The sequence below is a fragment of the Epinephelus moara genome, chromosome 9 (assembly GCF_006386435.1).
Source record: "Epinephelus moara isolate mb chromosome 9, YSFRI_EMoa_1.0, whole genome shotgun sequence".
NCBI lineage: Eukaryota > Metazoa > Chordata > Actinopteri > Perciformes > Serranidae > Epinephelus > Epinephelus moara.
The window spans coordinates 30,994,867-31,012,137 of record NC_065514.1 but is presented as its reverse complement, the minus strand read 5'-3'; the positions used below and the strand labels follow the sequence as shown (position 1 = coordinate 31,012,137).

At 38.6% G+C, this 17,271-nt stretch overlaps 1 protein-coding gene across 7 annotated transcripts in view; it reads right to left on the bottom strand.

Moving 5' to 3' along the window:
• Nucleotides 1-17,271, bottom strand: part of mast4 (microtubule associated serine/threonine kinase family member 4) — a 131,151-nt gene that overhangs the window by 69,276 nt on the left and 44,604 nt on the right. For 6 of the 7 annotated variants that reach the window (XM_050053696.1, XM_050053700.1, XM_050053697.1 and 3 more), the window contains exon 4: nt 675-706. In XM_050053696.1, coding sequence (XP_049909653.1) covers nt 675-706 — 32 coding nt within the window. Of the gene's footprint in view, nt 1-674; nt 707-13,208; nt 13,660-17,271 lie in introns of those variants that run through there. The other variant, XM_050053704.1, reaches the window with a different exon arrangement.

Sequence of the window (17,271 nt, the reverse complement as noted above, 5' to 3'; positions counted from 1 at the left end):
CGTGGATCCCTGATCAGCAGGCTCATTTCTATGCATCAACATTCATGAGGTGCTTTGCATTGAACATTTATGGTTAAATCTGGGCGTGTAGAAGGTGGGATACAAGGCTGATCCATGTGTGGACAACTACAAGTTGATTTGAAATTTATAAAAGGAAATTGTGCACTGGCAGGCGTATGCATGTTTTTCTAAAACTAAATATTTTTGGTGCACGCCATATTCGGCTTTTGTCTGCACGTACACTTTAGTAGGGATCCTACACACTGTTTTATAAAGGTGCACCCCTGGTGTTTTTTAATTTGTGCTCACCACAGTGTGGCTGACTTGTGCGCCAATCTACTTGTTGTGCTATCCTCAGCATATGTTGCTTACAGCATACAGTTAAATGTTTCCGGGCGGAAATTGTGCTTGTGAACTTTAGTTCCGCATTATGTGCATCAGTCCACATAGCGTGTATTCTCAAGTGACTGCATGCACCAAAGCGTGACCCTGTACTGTGAAGGTTCGGCATGAACATACAAACTGCTACAGCCCAACTTAGTTGAGTATCACGCTAACATGGTCATAGCTAGCATACCAACTTGACAACTTATTGGATGGTGTAACCAACCTATCAAACCACTCAATGTGAAGCAGGTGTGAAACATATATGTAACATCTATCTGGGTACTTACAAACTGCCTCTTCTAGGAAGACTCAGCTCTTTCTGTAAATGAAAAGAATAGAGAAGAGTTGTTAGTACAAAAATTTTAAACTTTAATATGCATTTTAAACAATACATCGGTTATGTAGCATCTTATGCACTGGCACTCCTAACCTATGCCCCACAAACACTGACAAAAGAATGTCACTTTACACAACATATAAAACTGGAAGGTAACTTGTTGTCATTGTATGAGATCTGATGATACCCTTATATTTGATTCATTGGATTCTAGAAAATTGTAGCATTATTGTAGTATAAATGTAGCCTCACAGACACCACAGACAATGAAGAACACCAAGCCATATCGAAATCTGCAGATCAAAATAAAGAAAAGTGAAAAATGAGTAAAAAATTAAGGAGAAGATTGGATTGTGTCAGAAAAACCAACAGTAAGTGCACTACTCTTCTGCTGCAGTGGCTTTACAGCCTCACAAACAGCCACCATATGGAAAGAGATCACAGAGCAGGTGTGAAACTGTTACATCTCATCCCAGGGAACTGCGCTACAAGTTTAAAGAAGGCATCTGGATTTAAAACTGCTCACTTAAATCGCATAACAGCTGAGGCAAGTAAACATGAATATTGTGGAAGGACAAACTCAGCCCCAAAGAATGAAACCTGACATGTGCATGTTTATCTACTTTTAGTTTACTTAAAGACAATACTGTGTATATACTGTACATGTTGCTGAATAACTGCAGAAGCCAGAGTTACACAGAGGTCAGGGTTTACTGTGTGTACTGAATTAGTCCAGAAAAAGCACCAACAATGCCCTAATTGATTTCTTTAGGCATTGTATGTTCTCACAGGCTTCTTACCCAAAACTTCATTAAAACACCCCGAAGAACATATTTCTCTAAAAGCCACCAGGAATGAATAAGTAAAATACATCTGAGCCCAACTGCTGCAGCAGCATCTGTTTAAGTGTCACATGGAGTCATGCAAGCCGAGGACCTACATCAGCCACAGCGACAGACAAGCACACCGTGTACAGATCACTATATAGTCCTTAGAGTTTACACAAGTGTTTGTTTAATTACAGTAGTTTCTTGTAAAGACTAAGGTTGTTTATTGGCCTCACAACAGTCCCCTGTGCTCTTTTATATCAGCAGTGGGAAACAAATACAAAGCGCCCCAGCTCTGATTATTTCAAATCTTTCCCTACTGGATCTGTCCTCTAAAACAGGACTGCTAAGTAACCAGGCTTTGGATCAGTTTTGTTTAGTGACTACAAATCCCATTGATTTAATCATGAGACATTTCTTTGACTAACAACAACCTGATAAGGGTGAGGTCCTTTGTCTCAAACAGTGTAGGACATTGAGTTGATGTGTATTGGCTGCTCCAGTCAGCAGAAAAACTGCTAAGCCCCACTCTCCCTTTGCTATCAATTAGGGCTTAATGTCTGGCTTCCCCTGCTGCCTACAGAAGACCAAGGGCAGAGAGTTTCCTTGGGAGACATGACCGCAGCTCACACAACACTAATTACCAGCAGGGAATGACTTACACTGGTGGGTTATCCACCAATCATTGCACACCAAATAACAGTATGAAGTCTACAATAATGTCCAAAACATGATGATAATAAACCGTTGTATTGTAAAACACATGTTTTCATGTGAAATCAATTCATGCCTCTGGAAAATATTTACATAAAGTGGAATAAATGTCTTGCAATGGCTTGCTTATTTATGCTTTGATGCTTGACATTTTTGGACAGCTTTCAAAGTTTGTGTAGAGAAAGAGGTCTATTACTGACAGCGAGCATATTCAAAGTGCTCTGTGTGACATGGGTTTAATGAAACAGAGTGCTGAGATGCATACAAGCTAGCTAGCTCTCCTGCTGACTAAAGTTGGGTTTGTCTTTGCTTCAAAATACATTTCTTAGAAAAAATAAAACAGCCTTGGTCTAACCAAATTAATGCACTTATTCCAGCAAAACAACAGCATGAACAACAGTCTATTTCAAAAGATTAGACATAAAACTAGAAACTCATAACTTATCAAAAACAATTCATATCTTCCCCACAACATAAAAAGAATGATAACTCTACTAACAACAGCACAGCCCACTACCATACTTCCCTCAGATTAAAAAAACCTCTTTAAATCCAATTTTGATACTATTGTTCTACATGTTTTCAGTGTATTTACATTTTGTAATTATCTCTCAAGATGAAATGAGATAAAATGATTATTGTGCCACGTTCTTTTAAGCAAAGGCCCTCTCATTTTGTCTTGTGTAAATCCAGCGCACCACTTTTCTTTACAGCAGTGCACTCAGTGTTGTGAACTTGGCAACTTTCTCACTAGATTTAGTCTTTTCAGACCTTCTGGTGACTTTATTTCCATAAAGTGACGAGCTACAAATTTAGAGACTTATTCAGACAATCAGGGAAAAGGTGAGGAATAAATCGAAATTCATCTCCATGCATACTGCTTAAATTTATAGTTCAAGAAAAAACACTGTTATAAGGTTTTTATTAGTTTATCATATAAGGTTTTTTTTAAATTTTATTATTCAAAGATTCCAAAGTCAATGAATTATCATGTTAAATAGTTTTGATCTCAATATTACGGAGGTCCTGAGAGGTCAATGCACCACAAACAGACAAAATACAAGGAAAGCAAGAACCATCTTAACCAACTTGACAACACGTGCAACATTTAGAAACATTCACCATCTTGATGATACATGAAAACATCAATTTGACGTCCCAGACTTCTGCGAAGTCCACTAGTGACTTTGCAGAAGTCTGGGAGTGCTGAGGGCTCCAAATCCACAATTCAACCAGTCTACAAGAGGCTTCAAGTGGACTTTCAGCAGACTTCCAGACAGTGTGCTTGGGGTGCAGACCTTACTGATTTAATAACCAACAATGAATCGCAATACTGATGTGACATTGTAGGTTTTTTTTCAATTGCCGAAAAAAAAACCTTACGAATGTGTAAAATAGTTATTGATAGGTAGGCCTATTAAAAAGCTATTTGAACCGTATAGGCCAGAAATAATATTCAACCACATCATGACACAAAAAATATGTACAAGTACAGGAAAAAAAGGGAATGAAAATACATCTTATTAATTCATCTTTTAATAGGCTAGGAAATTGTCTGAAAAACAACAAAAGGTCTTCCAATCTAAGTAATACCCAATTTATTTAGTCATAGTCCTTATTTCCAAACATTTCTGTTGTTGAACGTGTGTAGCCTGTTATATAGAGATATGTGAATATATTTTTGTTAGGTCACAAAAAAGGTATTTCTATCTATTATCTGCTGGGACAGATGAGCAGAAACTATTCATCAACTTGCGTGGGAAATATGACGGTAGCCATAGTTGCCGCTTGAACATTTCCACAGCAGTGAGTGAAACAGACTTGAGGCCTGTTTATCAGCGGCTTGCAGTCTCTCCCCTTGATGACTTTACATGATGACAGTGAACACGTCAGTGCATACAACTGAAGTCTGCCAGTTTGCAAGTCCAGAAGGTGGACATCTGGATTTAGCCTTGTTGTTGCCATGGTTTTTGGATTATGAAGTAAGTGATATTGGGTCAATGGTGTTGGGAAATAAAATGTACAGCTTATTTTTTACATTGCGATTACACAAATCAGATATTATTGCAGACTGCAGATCTGCTGCTGACCTAGCGTTAGCCTATTGCTTGTTAGTACTCTGCCAGTTTAAACAAAATGATAGCACCACAGGGAACGTCATCTGACTAATATTAGTATCCTCCAATTAAAGACTTTGAACTGGCAGGCTAATAAGAAGCCACAGGCTAATGCTAGGTTAACGGCAATCTGCAATCTGTAATAAAGTCTGAATCATGCAATCATAGTGTTAAAAAAAAAAGTAAAAAATAAATAAATAAATAAAAACCCTTTTATTTTAGGTGATTTTCCTACACCACTTGCAGATAGCTGACTACAATAAGTTCACAGGCCAAAAACCATGGTAACAAAAAGTGTGTTCAAGCTGTATGCAACAGTTTTTGTTGTGTTGTGCACTTGCAGTGCTTCTTCTAAATGCTGCGCTCTTATGAGGGTGAAGTTTTCATGTGTCGTCAAGTTGGTGAAGGTTTTCTCAAGGGTGCACATTTGTTGTTAAGTTGGTGAAAGGTTTCTTCATATGCTCGTGTTGTCTGATCGTGTCTATTTGCAGTACATTGAGCTCTCAGAGCCACTGAATAATACTGACCCAAAACAATCATGTTTATGAATTTGGCCATAATCGAGCAGCCCTGCATCCATTATTACTGGTTATATTTATCTCAGTAAGCCTAACTCTTTACTGTAAACTCTGTATGAAGTTCCTGCCAATGTAAATTGAACGTTTCCAACTGCTGGTTCAGTCGTTTAACAAAAATCATTTAAGGGCTGTGACATTTCCTACCATGGTTAACCTTGCCAGTGTTAGTAGACATTCAGAAAACATTTTTCTTTCTCCCTTTTATCAGTGAGTGGACTTCACCTCTTGCTTCATTATCCCTCACAGACATTTCTCTTCATGTGCTCAGAGTCAAGAGTGGAGCCTGAGCTGTGTGTCAATGTCATGGTCAAACAGTGTGTCTGACTCACGCTGCTGCAGTATCAACAGCACCAAGACCAGGCAAAGAAGACATTAATTCAACAAGAGACTTGTCATGGGAACGATACATGCAGTACTCTTTCTGCATAACTATACATTGACAAAAATACTTTCAATTGTACTGTCTTTTTAATCTCTTTAGATGGTAATACATGCTGTGTATTATCCTAATGAGAAACTCTTACTGAAGCTTTGGGTGATGCATTTTTCTTTTAAACTAAATTATATAATTGGGTAGTTGTTGGTTCATTATATTCTTATGGGATTCTAAAAATCAATAACAATTTAAAACAGAATACAAACCTTACAATGATCTTCTTTCATTGAATCCCCACTTTAAGGGCTATAGTTTACAGATGATACCTAGATAGCTTTGAGGCATTACTTCTATACACAAATAAGAAAAACTTAACTGAAAAGCCTTAAATTTGATTAAAACTTTTTGGGACATTCAAGATTGGATTTAATGAAGAAATAGCCCCCATGTGTGTTTTTCAAAGTCAGCATAAAAGTTAACATAAATACAAGTATTTCCATTAACTTTTATGATCCTTAAGAGGTTGAAAAGCTGTCAAACAGGCAATACAGACTCAGAGTAATTGCATGAAAACCTTTCATCTTTGAAAGTTATCCATCAAGAAAACAAACTGGTGATGAAAGTAAATCTTGTACGTTTCATCATTTGTTTATCCAGTAATCTTCTCAGCGTTCGAAAGATAACAATTCTGACACGATGAACCTGAGATGGTTTATTGTTCCACAGGGCAAATGTCAATTAATGACTTCTAGCAACAACATTTCACCTCCAAGACACCACATCAAAGCTGCTGCACTGCTCTTGTAAAAAAGGCCTATGTGTAATGGTTCATTAATTATTCCCTTTGATTTATTTAGGATTTTTCTACATCTCAAGATCAAAAGTGTACTTGGTTTTACTGTGGTGTGCTGCTGACTGGCAGGAAAATCCCTACTCTCATATGAAGTCATAATGCCATCAAATCAACACCTTGAGTAACATCAGAAGGAAGGAAGTTAAATCTTTCCTGTTGTATCTGAATGCTCGTTTAGTTAGTCTGTAATTATGATGCGTGTCAGAGAGATCATTTAGGATCACTGACCAGATCGACTTTACACTGATTCAGTGTTGGTAATCCTCATCCGACACTGAGCAAAGTGCTGCCTTGGGCTACATGTAATTTTTACAGTATGTCAGAGAATAAGCTGACACGTGAAAATCTAAAACAAAATGTTTAATGTTTTGTCTGTACAGTCTCTACAACACTGTTATAAGGAGGCCAGTCAGAACTTCTCATGGACCAACATGTTAAGCTGTCACTTTCAATAACTAGTCTGGAACCTAGTTGTCAGAGACAATAGCAGGATGCACTTTCTTTATTCTTGAAGCTAAAAAAAGAAAACAAGACTCCACAAGAGTTTACAACTCTGTGAGGCTGTACTTAGCTAACTGCTAACGACAGTGTGCTAACATGCTCACAATAACATTTAGAACCTGTCACTACTCAACCAGTCTCTGTCACCACCATCCTCCTCTCGCCTAAAATAAACTTAAAATAAACTGTTTCCATGTCTTCTCGTCTTTTTATTTACAGTTTCTACACAGACATTATGACATGATGAGATCCAGGACAGATGACACATACTCATGAAACCTTTAGGGACTGTCGCTGTTTGATTTTAGGTTTAATATGTCTTAATACAAAATCACTAAACATACACTGTACACACTGTGTGTTTTTATTATATGAGCACTGGTCAGTGGATTCATGCTTTTGGTGTCTTTAGAATGAAGATGGAAATAACAAAAGGGTCCTAATTAAAGACATAACTCAAAATGAAACCTTAGCTTCATCTAACCTGAATGCTGCTTCAAAGTCAGAGGCCTTAAGTGTGTCTGGAGATTAGGAGAGGTCAAAGAGATCAATAAAGCTGGTTATCTGCCCCAGACACATGTGCAACACAGTAAGTGGACAGACTACATTATAAAACTGATTAAAGATTGCCTCAAAGTGCATCAATTGCCCTCAAGTAGTAAACAAACAAACAGTCAATGACCTGAATTTTGATTCTTAAGAAACTTTATGTAAGCAGCTGACTTCTATAAACCATAACAGCTGTATCAGTAAATCCAAACCTAGTGTCTGAAGTAATACCTTCCAGCATTATGCCCTACTCCATCTGAGAGATATTGATTTGTGCACCAGCAGGGGGAAATTTAACAGCAAAGAACACATGCACTGTTAGAAAGCTTTGCTGATTAAATCTGTTGGCATCCTCACATTCCTCCTTGTAGCAGGATGTTAGGTGTCATAAATGCTTAATCCACTGTCTCATCCAATGTTGTAAGAGGGAAACAATTCATTTCATGGCTGGCACTGAGCATAATGTTCTGCTAATTTAATGATCTCTCGTTTTTTAATGAGCAGCTCCTTTTAATGCCATGATAATGGACCCTTAAAGCTAAAATAAATGACGATATTCACAACTGCAGTCTAACGTCTTACGATAACTACAGGTTAGAAGTTGTTTCAATATCACAAATGTCAGATGGTCTGGTTCATTCATCATCAATATGAATGGGGACCAGGTTCCTTCAGTTTATAGTACTTCACAAGCTCCATCTAAGCAGCAGCATATTGACAAAACTCTTCTAAGGAGTTGCAAAGATTTGTTGTTTAATACTGTTGGACTTTATAACTGTTTAGTGATACATTGCTGTTTACACACTTCTTTGCTGTTGCACATTGTCTTGCTGTTTGATAATTGCCACTGATTGTTAATGAAGCTTGTCAAACTGCCAAATGTATACTGTTGATGTTATGGCATATTAGTCACTGGCATTTGCATCTAACTGATGTCTGTGTCTGTTGATGTTTGACAGGAACGAATGCAAATGACAGAAGTGATGTACAAACTCAGATGACAGAAGGGATGAACAGCTGGAGATGACAGAGGACTGGAAACTACTAAAAGACTCCAGTCCAGTTTGAACAGCGGATACTGTGAGGAGATCAGTTAAATGCAAACTCCAGTGACAGGTAAAATTGTGTAGTCACTAAAGACTGGTGCCACAAGTCGTACAAAAGCAAGGACGTGGTCAACAAAACATGAAAAACAAGGTTAACAAACCCTATTTAATCCATTAACAGAACCTGATCCAACCAAGCCTCCAGATTTTTGTCGAGCATGCAAAATATGCTACTTCTTTGGAATTTTTTATTTTATTTTTTTTTAGTTACTTACTTATTGACAAATTTTGCCCATAATAACTTCCACCAATATAACTTAAACAGAGTGGCACTTATTTCTTAAAAGGAAGAAAATAAAAATTGTACTTTACAAATAAGAAGGTCCCTCTCCTTATTAAATTAGAAAATCTCTATGCCATTGTGAAAACATGGCCCACAGAGTTAAACATTTAACATATCAGGCTTGTTGGACTGAGAAGAAGATCAGTACACAGATGAACTAGTAGTCTTAATACAACTCATATCTGCTGGAGGAGCAAATAATAGGTAGCTCCTTGAATCCACACCAGAGGCTGCTATTGTACACAGTTTTACACACTATTACTAACAGTTTTGAGAACAGTTTTTATTGGTAAATCATTTATGTGTTTGGCTACTGTAAGCATCTGCCAATGCACTCTATCCACTTTCGTTCCCCAGTGATGACGGATGTTTTCTTTTGTGATTATTCATCCTCAAGGAGAACTTCATCTTTTAATGTGACCCTTTCACAGCATCAAAGACGAGCTGATAGAAACTTGCTGTCTTGCACGAGGACACTTCAGCAGAGAGGCTGCTTACCTCTTATTGCTAAAGAAAAGGCTGTCCTATTCACTTGTCCCTCCCAGATGAGAGCTTTTCTTTGGTGCTTCAGTAAAGTTGTTTTTTCTGTTGTCCAATTAGCACAAAAAATCTTAATGACTGCTTCTCACACAGGAACATCTTTTTTTTTTTTTTACCTATGTTTATATGAACAGGTCAGCCTTAAAAAAAATGCTCAAAAATGTGCAAGTAGACGGCCTCTCTGGTGCTGCACGATCATGTTTTGTCAGCCAGACTGTATCTCACCAGCTGGCTCACACCACTTCACAAAAACGGCTCTTTGGAGGCACACAATGTCACTGCACTCGTCTGGATAGCTCCTTTTTATTATGGAGGCAGCGTTAGATGTCAGAAGTACAGTAAAGCTCACAATGCAATGCAGTAGCTTCTGACAGGCTGCTCCTAATTAAGATGAAGGACATGCTATAGACATCATTAAAATCTATATAAATCCAACCAATTTTATATAATGAGGGAACATGGCGGCTATACACCCTCAAAACCAGACTACAAACCTGCTGAGACGAGAAACACGACCACAAAAACCAAGCTAAAGGGAATCATCTAATGTGAGACACAGAAGTGGAGAAAAGAACAGACGTGCTTGTTACATTTGAAAGTCAAACACCTTCATAATTGCTACAGATATATATATATATATATATATATATATACACACACACCGACATTTTTCTAAGTGAAGACGATCTAAAAAAAACACCTGTAAGCATAAATATTATGACGATTATTAACAAGGTGCTGATAATGCTTGTTTTAAATTTTGTTAATTAGAAAAATCGAACTCATATAACATAACTGAAAATCCACATTTCACAGTATTTATTACCCACAACAAGTTAAAATCAAATATACTGCATGGATACATATAAATTAAGCTTATTCTCCTCAGTCTCAGATCATAGAGACAAGCAAACACAGGCTACTGACAGACATTTATACTGAGCTGAGCTGAACAACACGCTTTAGCTAAGCCATTTATTTAGAGAACTCATTAATGGATCTGATACTGGGAGACAATAACTCTCCTGTGTATTATTGCTGGGTAGTCTGTGTTTGTTTTCAACAAGTCTGAAAATAAATTCTGCACACTGTCACATTCATTAGGCATCAACATGAACACTGAAGCTTTCTCTGCTTGTTCTTCATGATCGAGGATCAAGTCACTGTTTTGACATTTTCCTGCTGAAGTTAACTAATATTTTTTATGTGATGTTTAAAATTCGTTGTTGTTAATTATTGTGAATATAATTCCTACCCCACTGGATATTTCTGAAAATGTTCCTGCATGCCATTAAAAGAAAAAGTTTGACACTGTGGGAAATACATTTTGCATTCTTAGAGATAGTTCGAGGAGAAGATCTGTACCACTATCATGTCTGTCCCTTATATAACAGCCAGCAGCTGGTTAGCTTATCTTAGCATGGAGACTGGAAGCACTGCCTCTGGCCATGAAATAGTACGGCCCATAATCCCCCTTAACACCACAACTTGCCATTTTTAAAAATGAGAGTTTTATACAAATTACATGAACAAGATTTAAAATGTTAACAGCACCTTTTACCACCAAATTTAGCACATGTACAGGATAGGCTGGTTCTCTGGCCTGGCCTAAAATGTGATGGTAGTTATTTCACATACTTCACGGACGGTATTTTCTGGCGGACTGTCATTGCATCGCACCATCAAAGGGGCTGAAATAACCGTGACCAATCGGGTGCTGTATTACTATCAATGCCTATAGAAGCTGATCAGAGCTGGAGCCGATAAATACCCATGACTACTGTTAAGTCATTTTAACCTGGAGTGAATGCCGATTGTACCCTTTCCCATTAAAGAAAAAAGCCAGATGTTTGCAGGTGTTAGTGGAATTTTTGTGCAGTGGGAAAGGGAAGTACATGAGCTTTAGAAGTGCACACAAATGGATTTTGTTACCTCTGGACAGAGCCACACTATGCCCCCTGCCTCCACTCTTTATGCTAAGCTAAGCTAACCAGCAGCTGATGAGCTTCAAATTTAACAGACAGGTATGAGAATGATATCAATCTTCTCATCTAAATCTCTGCAAGAAAGAAACTGAACCCTATTCCCAAAATGATTTCTTTAATAGACTAATAATCAAACCATAGGTCTTAATATTAATTTGTACTGATTGAGACAACAGGCAGACAGAGCAATTAATACACAGGATATCATACTGAACTATTTCTAAGGCCATCGGGTTTCACTGAGGACAAGTTCTTAAATAACAAACAATAAGTGGTTGTTCCTCTAGCCAAATATAAACATAACTTTTACGAGCATATCTGTTTTATATCATGATAACAAAAAGGAAACCTTATACTTATGTTGAAATATGGTGACAACTCGCTCTTGAGGCTAAAAGCACAGCATCTCCAAACAGTCCAGTTCTCACCATCCACTCAACATAAATAAGGTCTGACTCCAATGATGTCATCCCCTCCTGGCCTGAGAATGAATGGGAAATTGTGGCACTAAACCAGCTACATTCATTTGCCTGACAAACTAACTTCCGTGTTTCATTCTGAATGTGAAAGTTAGAGCGCTACAGCAGTCTAATCACAGGAGCGGCTGTTGTGTTTGGTTTAGCTGGTGCGTGAGGGCACATAAAGAAGGCTTGTGTGTGGAAGAGAGAGGGAGAGCATGTGAGGAGGTGGTGTCCAACAAAGGAACAGAGAGATTAGGGCAACTGGGCACAGACTTACAGTAGAAGCTTTTGATTAACGCAATCACAAAAAAAAAAGGTTTTTGGTTTCTCCGGAGAAAGCCATTAAGGCTATCAAAAAAGAAATTTCAAAGAGCACAAATTAAAATTTCAGAATTTCAGACGTCTAATTATCAGAAAGATTTATAATCACAGAGGAACACATTGACACTAAATTTGTGAACATCAAAGTCAAACTTCAAACTTAAGATTTGCTTGACAGCTAAATAAATAAAACATTACAGAGGAAAAATGAGTTCTCAAACAAACTCACCTTTGTTTATTATGAAATGAATGTTGGAGCATAAAAGCTGTTTTATTGTCTTAGCGCAGCCTAATTAAAACAAATGACACATACAATGGATCACAGGGAGTTTGTTATTCAAAACACATGCAGTCGTTTGAGCTGAATCTAAAAAAGGCTTCCTTTATCAATTACTCTGCACGTGGCCCCAACTAGAGTAAGCCAAATTACAATTATAAATCAAGTCCAATTTATGCTTTACTGTAACACCTACTGCAGAGTTTGTCAGCTCAGCTGGAGGAAATGATTGATGTCTGAAAGGTCTCAGATTAAAAAATGATATGACATGGTGTAAAATACAAGCAATTTCATATTTCAGAACACTCTGTCCTCCCTTTCCACCTGCATTTATATCTCACATTATGGCAGAGTGATGGCAGCAATAATTTGATTAAGTACATCATTTGTCAGGACTGTTGTCCTGAGCGCAGCGAACACCTCAATCAGGATTTCTGACAGAAAGGCAAACTGTACACTCTATTATCATAATAAGTCAATAAAGCACAAGAGAAGCCCTCCAACACAACATAATCAATTCAGCTCCGTGAGTACTCATCTCTCATCCCCCTGCCAACAACTAACACTAATGAAATGTGACAAATAATTTCAGCCTGTTTGAAAAGTACCAACAAACTATTATTTCCAAATCTGTACAAAGAAACAAAGTAGTGAAGATTCAAACATTTGCAGCCTGTTTTCAGTCAACTGTTAGTGAATATCCTAATTATCCTCTTCAGTACATCTACTAAAAAATGTCCGCACAGTTCTGCCAAGAGAATTCTCCCACATGCAGGACACAAGCTCACATCAACAGCAGAGCCAGCATGTTGCTCACTCTGTACTGCCAAGTGTTAACACACAAAAAAGGTCTCAAAGTCCTGACTGTGCTCTGTTAAAAAGAGCAATACAGGAGCTTCACAAGCTTACATACATACATACTGTACAGTATAAAGTCACCCTGCAGCTCAAACACACACACACAGACACAGCTCCACGGTATATTTGCTTGCCTACCTGTAGCCCACGTCTCCTCAGAATGCTGGACTCGTCCATGGTACAGAGCCCCGACTTATCATGCCTGCCTACCGGCGCATAGCCATGCTGCACTGCCTAGCTCCAGCCTCCTGCTCTCTCCCTCCCTCCCTCAGGCTAAATCTGATCTTAGCAGCTGCTAAACACTTCCATCAGAACTTATCTGATTGGAAGGAGGCGGTCAGCTGACACCTCCTCTTGTTCCTCTCCCCTGTAACTTCAGGAGTAAAGGAGAGAGATGAAGCAAGAGAGGGAGAAAGAGAAGGAGTGAGAGAGGGAGAGAAACAGGGAGAAGATAGGCAGTTCTAATTTAGCGTAGCAACGAGTGGAGGGGGGGTGAGTGGGTGGGGTACCGGGGACAAGTGGGAGCCCCAAGACTCATTTCTCTGAGCAGCCACGCTTTTTGGGCACCCTAGGTGACCATGAAAATGAGAGGATATCCTTCCAAGCATTGTTCTGCTCCAACCTCAACAATGAATCTGGCATCCTGTCTGCAGCAGGCAGGCTAACCGACCTCACTGGTCTTATTGCAGTCAATGAGTCGCATGAAGCTGACAAAATACACACCTGAAGGTTAGATCACTAAAGGAAATATGATGGCTGAGCCTTCAGCCAACATCAAATGTAGAGGAGAAGGGGGGAGAAAGAGTGCATTATATGGAGGAGGAGGAGGAAAATAATAGCCAGGCATGCTGTTTAAGTAAAAAATGTTAGTGCCCGGGACCTTTCAACCTGCTGTGAAAATGTCACACAAACTGCTGTGGGCCAATTTGTACATAGGAAATGCTTCCCTCATTCCAAGCAGCCCAATACTGAGTCATTATCATGCTGAAATCAACCGCACTTCCCTGCACAGCCTGTTCTGTATACAACTGCATATCCTGTGTCAATTTCCAACAATTTCACGCGCTGCTTCTGTCTCCTACAGCTCTGCATGGAGATGAGTTTTTCCAGGCAGTCAGCGAGTGACCACAGATCTTCACACTCACTAACTCAGTGTCCCCACACCCTCCTGAATTATTAGGATTTAGAAAAATAAGTTGTTTCTGATGCCATGCTGACAATTTCTATCCTGCAATTTTGCATTCTCTTTCAGTCTGTGTTTTTCTTTGCCCCCCTCCTTTGCTTTCTCTTTTTTCACCCTCTCTCACTCATTTCCATTCACTGTGGTACTGCTCTGTGAATATTAAGTGGGCCCCTTCCATTCTCCTCATCTCCAGCCAAGCTCAAATGATTTCTCTTAGAGAGTATGGGCTTGGAATGACAGCTACCCACTACTATGGGCTGGTGGAGGAGGTGCACAGGAGCGTCAGACAGGTGACCACTACATCAACTCTTCTCATTTTGAAACCTGAAACAGAAAGCTGATGGAGTGTTGCGGTGGCTGGGGTGACAGTCATTTGTGCGGCTGTGCCGATAAGAAAGCCCAGAGTAGACGGCTCAGGTCTGCGCTCCAGTAATCAGGCTGTTTTTTGAATAAACCCCTTAAAACCCTCAGAGGACAAGGATTACAGCAGTCAACTTTTTCAGCATGAACAATGCCCTCCAGATTACCTGAGGGAATTAAAGAATCCTGTAATGTTCAACAGACAGGTCTCGAGTCATTGCTCAGTCTGTAGCTGCTTAAAGGAACAATTAAGAAACTTCCAAACTGGACTAACAATGAAGATGAGAAGCCGCAGGAACACAGGGGAGGGGTCATTTGTCTTATTCAGTAGAGATACTCTTCAATTCTCCACTGTGTATAGTGTAATGTTACAAGCACAATATCGGCATATGTAAGGCCAATATCCGAGTGCAATTAATCCCTTCATCAATCAACAGAAAATTAATTGCCAACAATTTCAGCCATTACATAATATTGTAACTCATTTATCACAAGTCTGCAGCCATTCTAGCAACACTTTGAGGCTGTATTTACATACACAACTGTGACAATGCAAGTAATATGCTTATGGTATACATATTATGTTATATATTATTATATATTATTATTGTTATTATAGCGTTTCTCATGTTCCCCATACTAGTTTAGCATGTTAGCCTGCCAATATTTGATAATTAGCACACAAAACAGAGTCCAGCTGGGGCTGATGGGAATGTTTATCAGGTATTGGGCACACTAAAATTATGAACAGATGATGCCATGGCATGTCAGGTCACCATGTATATCTGTACCAAATTTCATGCCTATCTATTAAAAGGATATTGAGATATGAACAGTTGGAACATCACTAAAGCTGTTGGGAGTCACCATCTTGGCACCATGTTGATGATGATGTCTGATGTCTGTACAAAAACTGCATGGTAATCCATCCAATAGTTGTTGAGACAATTTAATCTGGACCAAAATGGTGAACCAACTGCTGTTGTGACACTGCCGTCCATAGAGCTAAGTCGCTAGCATGGCAAAAATGAGCAAATCAATAAAAAAACACCATTGTTCTAAATGTAATGTCTTTGGATTTTGCATTATTGGTTTGTCAAAGAATATAATTTGAAAATTATAATCAGTGTCAATAGCAATAATCATTTAGACAGTACTTCGCTTTGAAAAAAAAAAAAATGAATCGTAATAAAAAATAGTTGATAAATACTGGACATTGAAGGTTTTAGGAAACAAACAAAATAACAAACACACAAAGTAAAGCTGCTATGAGTGGGGTTTCAGGGCAGCTCTGAAGGCAGGCAGTTTGTGCCAGTGGCCTTGGAGCACAGCCACAGAATAGCCTTTGGGAAAAGTCCAGGGGTTGTCTGTGAGTCATTTCCTCCTGGCAGGTGGGCAGCTGAGGTTGTTTCCTCTGCCTTTGGAGAAAAAAGGGAGAGCTGGCAATGAAAGCATGCAGCGAGTGCTGATTGAGTGACCCACAGCCTCTGCTCTGCCTGAGCTTATCAGACCAAGAGGCGACCTGCAGATGTAAGGCAGGCAGAGGAGGGACATGGGCCTGTGAAGAGAGCGCTGAGGACAGAAATAATCAATTCCTTCCATACAAAGCAGTGCAAAGAATCCATCTGACCAAAGCCAAAGGAGTGAGAATATCCAGCAACGATAAAACCCTGTAGAGCCAACCTCCCAACGGACGAGGCAAGTCTTTAACCTTGACAACAAGCGCAAAGATAGTAACAACTAGGACCAACAGCTGCAATAAATCACTCTAAATTCCTCTCTGGTTTTGTGAATAAATTGCAATAGCCATGCAAATGTTAGCATTCATAAAATGAAAATGATGTCAGCTTGAGTCCACTTGGAAAATCCAGCAGGATTTCTTCTCAATTCATTTTCCTCAGTTTCAAAGGAACACAAAGTCATGCTGCATAACACCAGCACATCTGAATCTTAGAACAGAGAAAATTGTATCTCAAACAGAGCGGATGACAGGGGTTCAATGTCTCAACTGCAACTACTTTATCTGGAGTGACAGTTTCATTTACATCACACATGGTATGTTTACAGTAAGATACCGCATGGTTTGTAATGCTGGGATGTATTTCCAAAGCTATTTTGTGGAACATAACGAAGCAAGAGGAGAACAAAAAAACTGAGATGAAAGCACCCAGTGAACGTGACGCTAAATGTTTTATTGCTTATTGTTACACTTAATACAGACACACAATCCCTTGTAACTAAATAATATTCCCTGCAGGGACAGTGTTCTCCGTTTGGTTTTAATTCAGTTGGAGGGTTGATTCAGCTTTAATCTTTTGTATCTCTAGTTTATAGGTTTGCATGTGAGAGTGTGTGTGTGTTTAACTGGTTTACAATCACAGCAATAGATGACCTTATAAAGGGGGAGACAAGTAAGATTAATATGTTTTTTACATTGTAAACCTTGCAAAGATTTACGGATTAAGTAACTAAAATATGTGTATACACAATGTTGCATGTACATATACATATGTATATACATATACATATATATACATACACATACATATATATACATACATATACATATACATACATATACATATATATATACATACATATATATATATATATATACATATATATATACATATACATATATATACATATACATATATA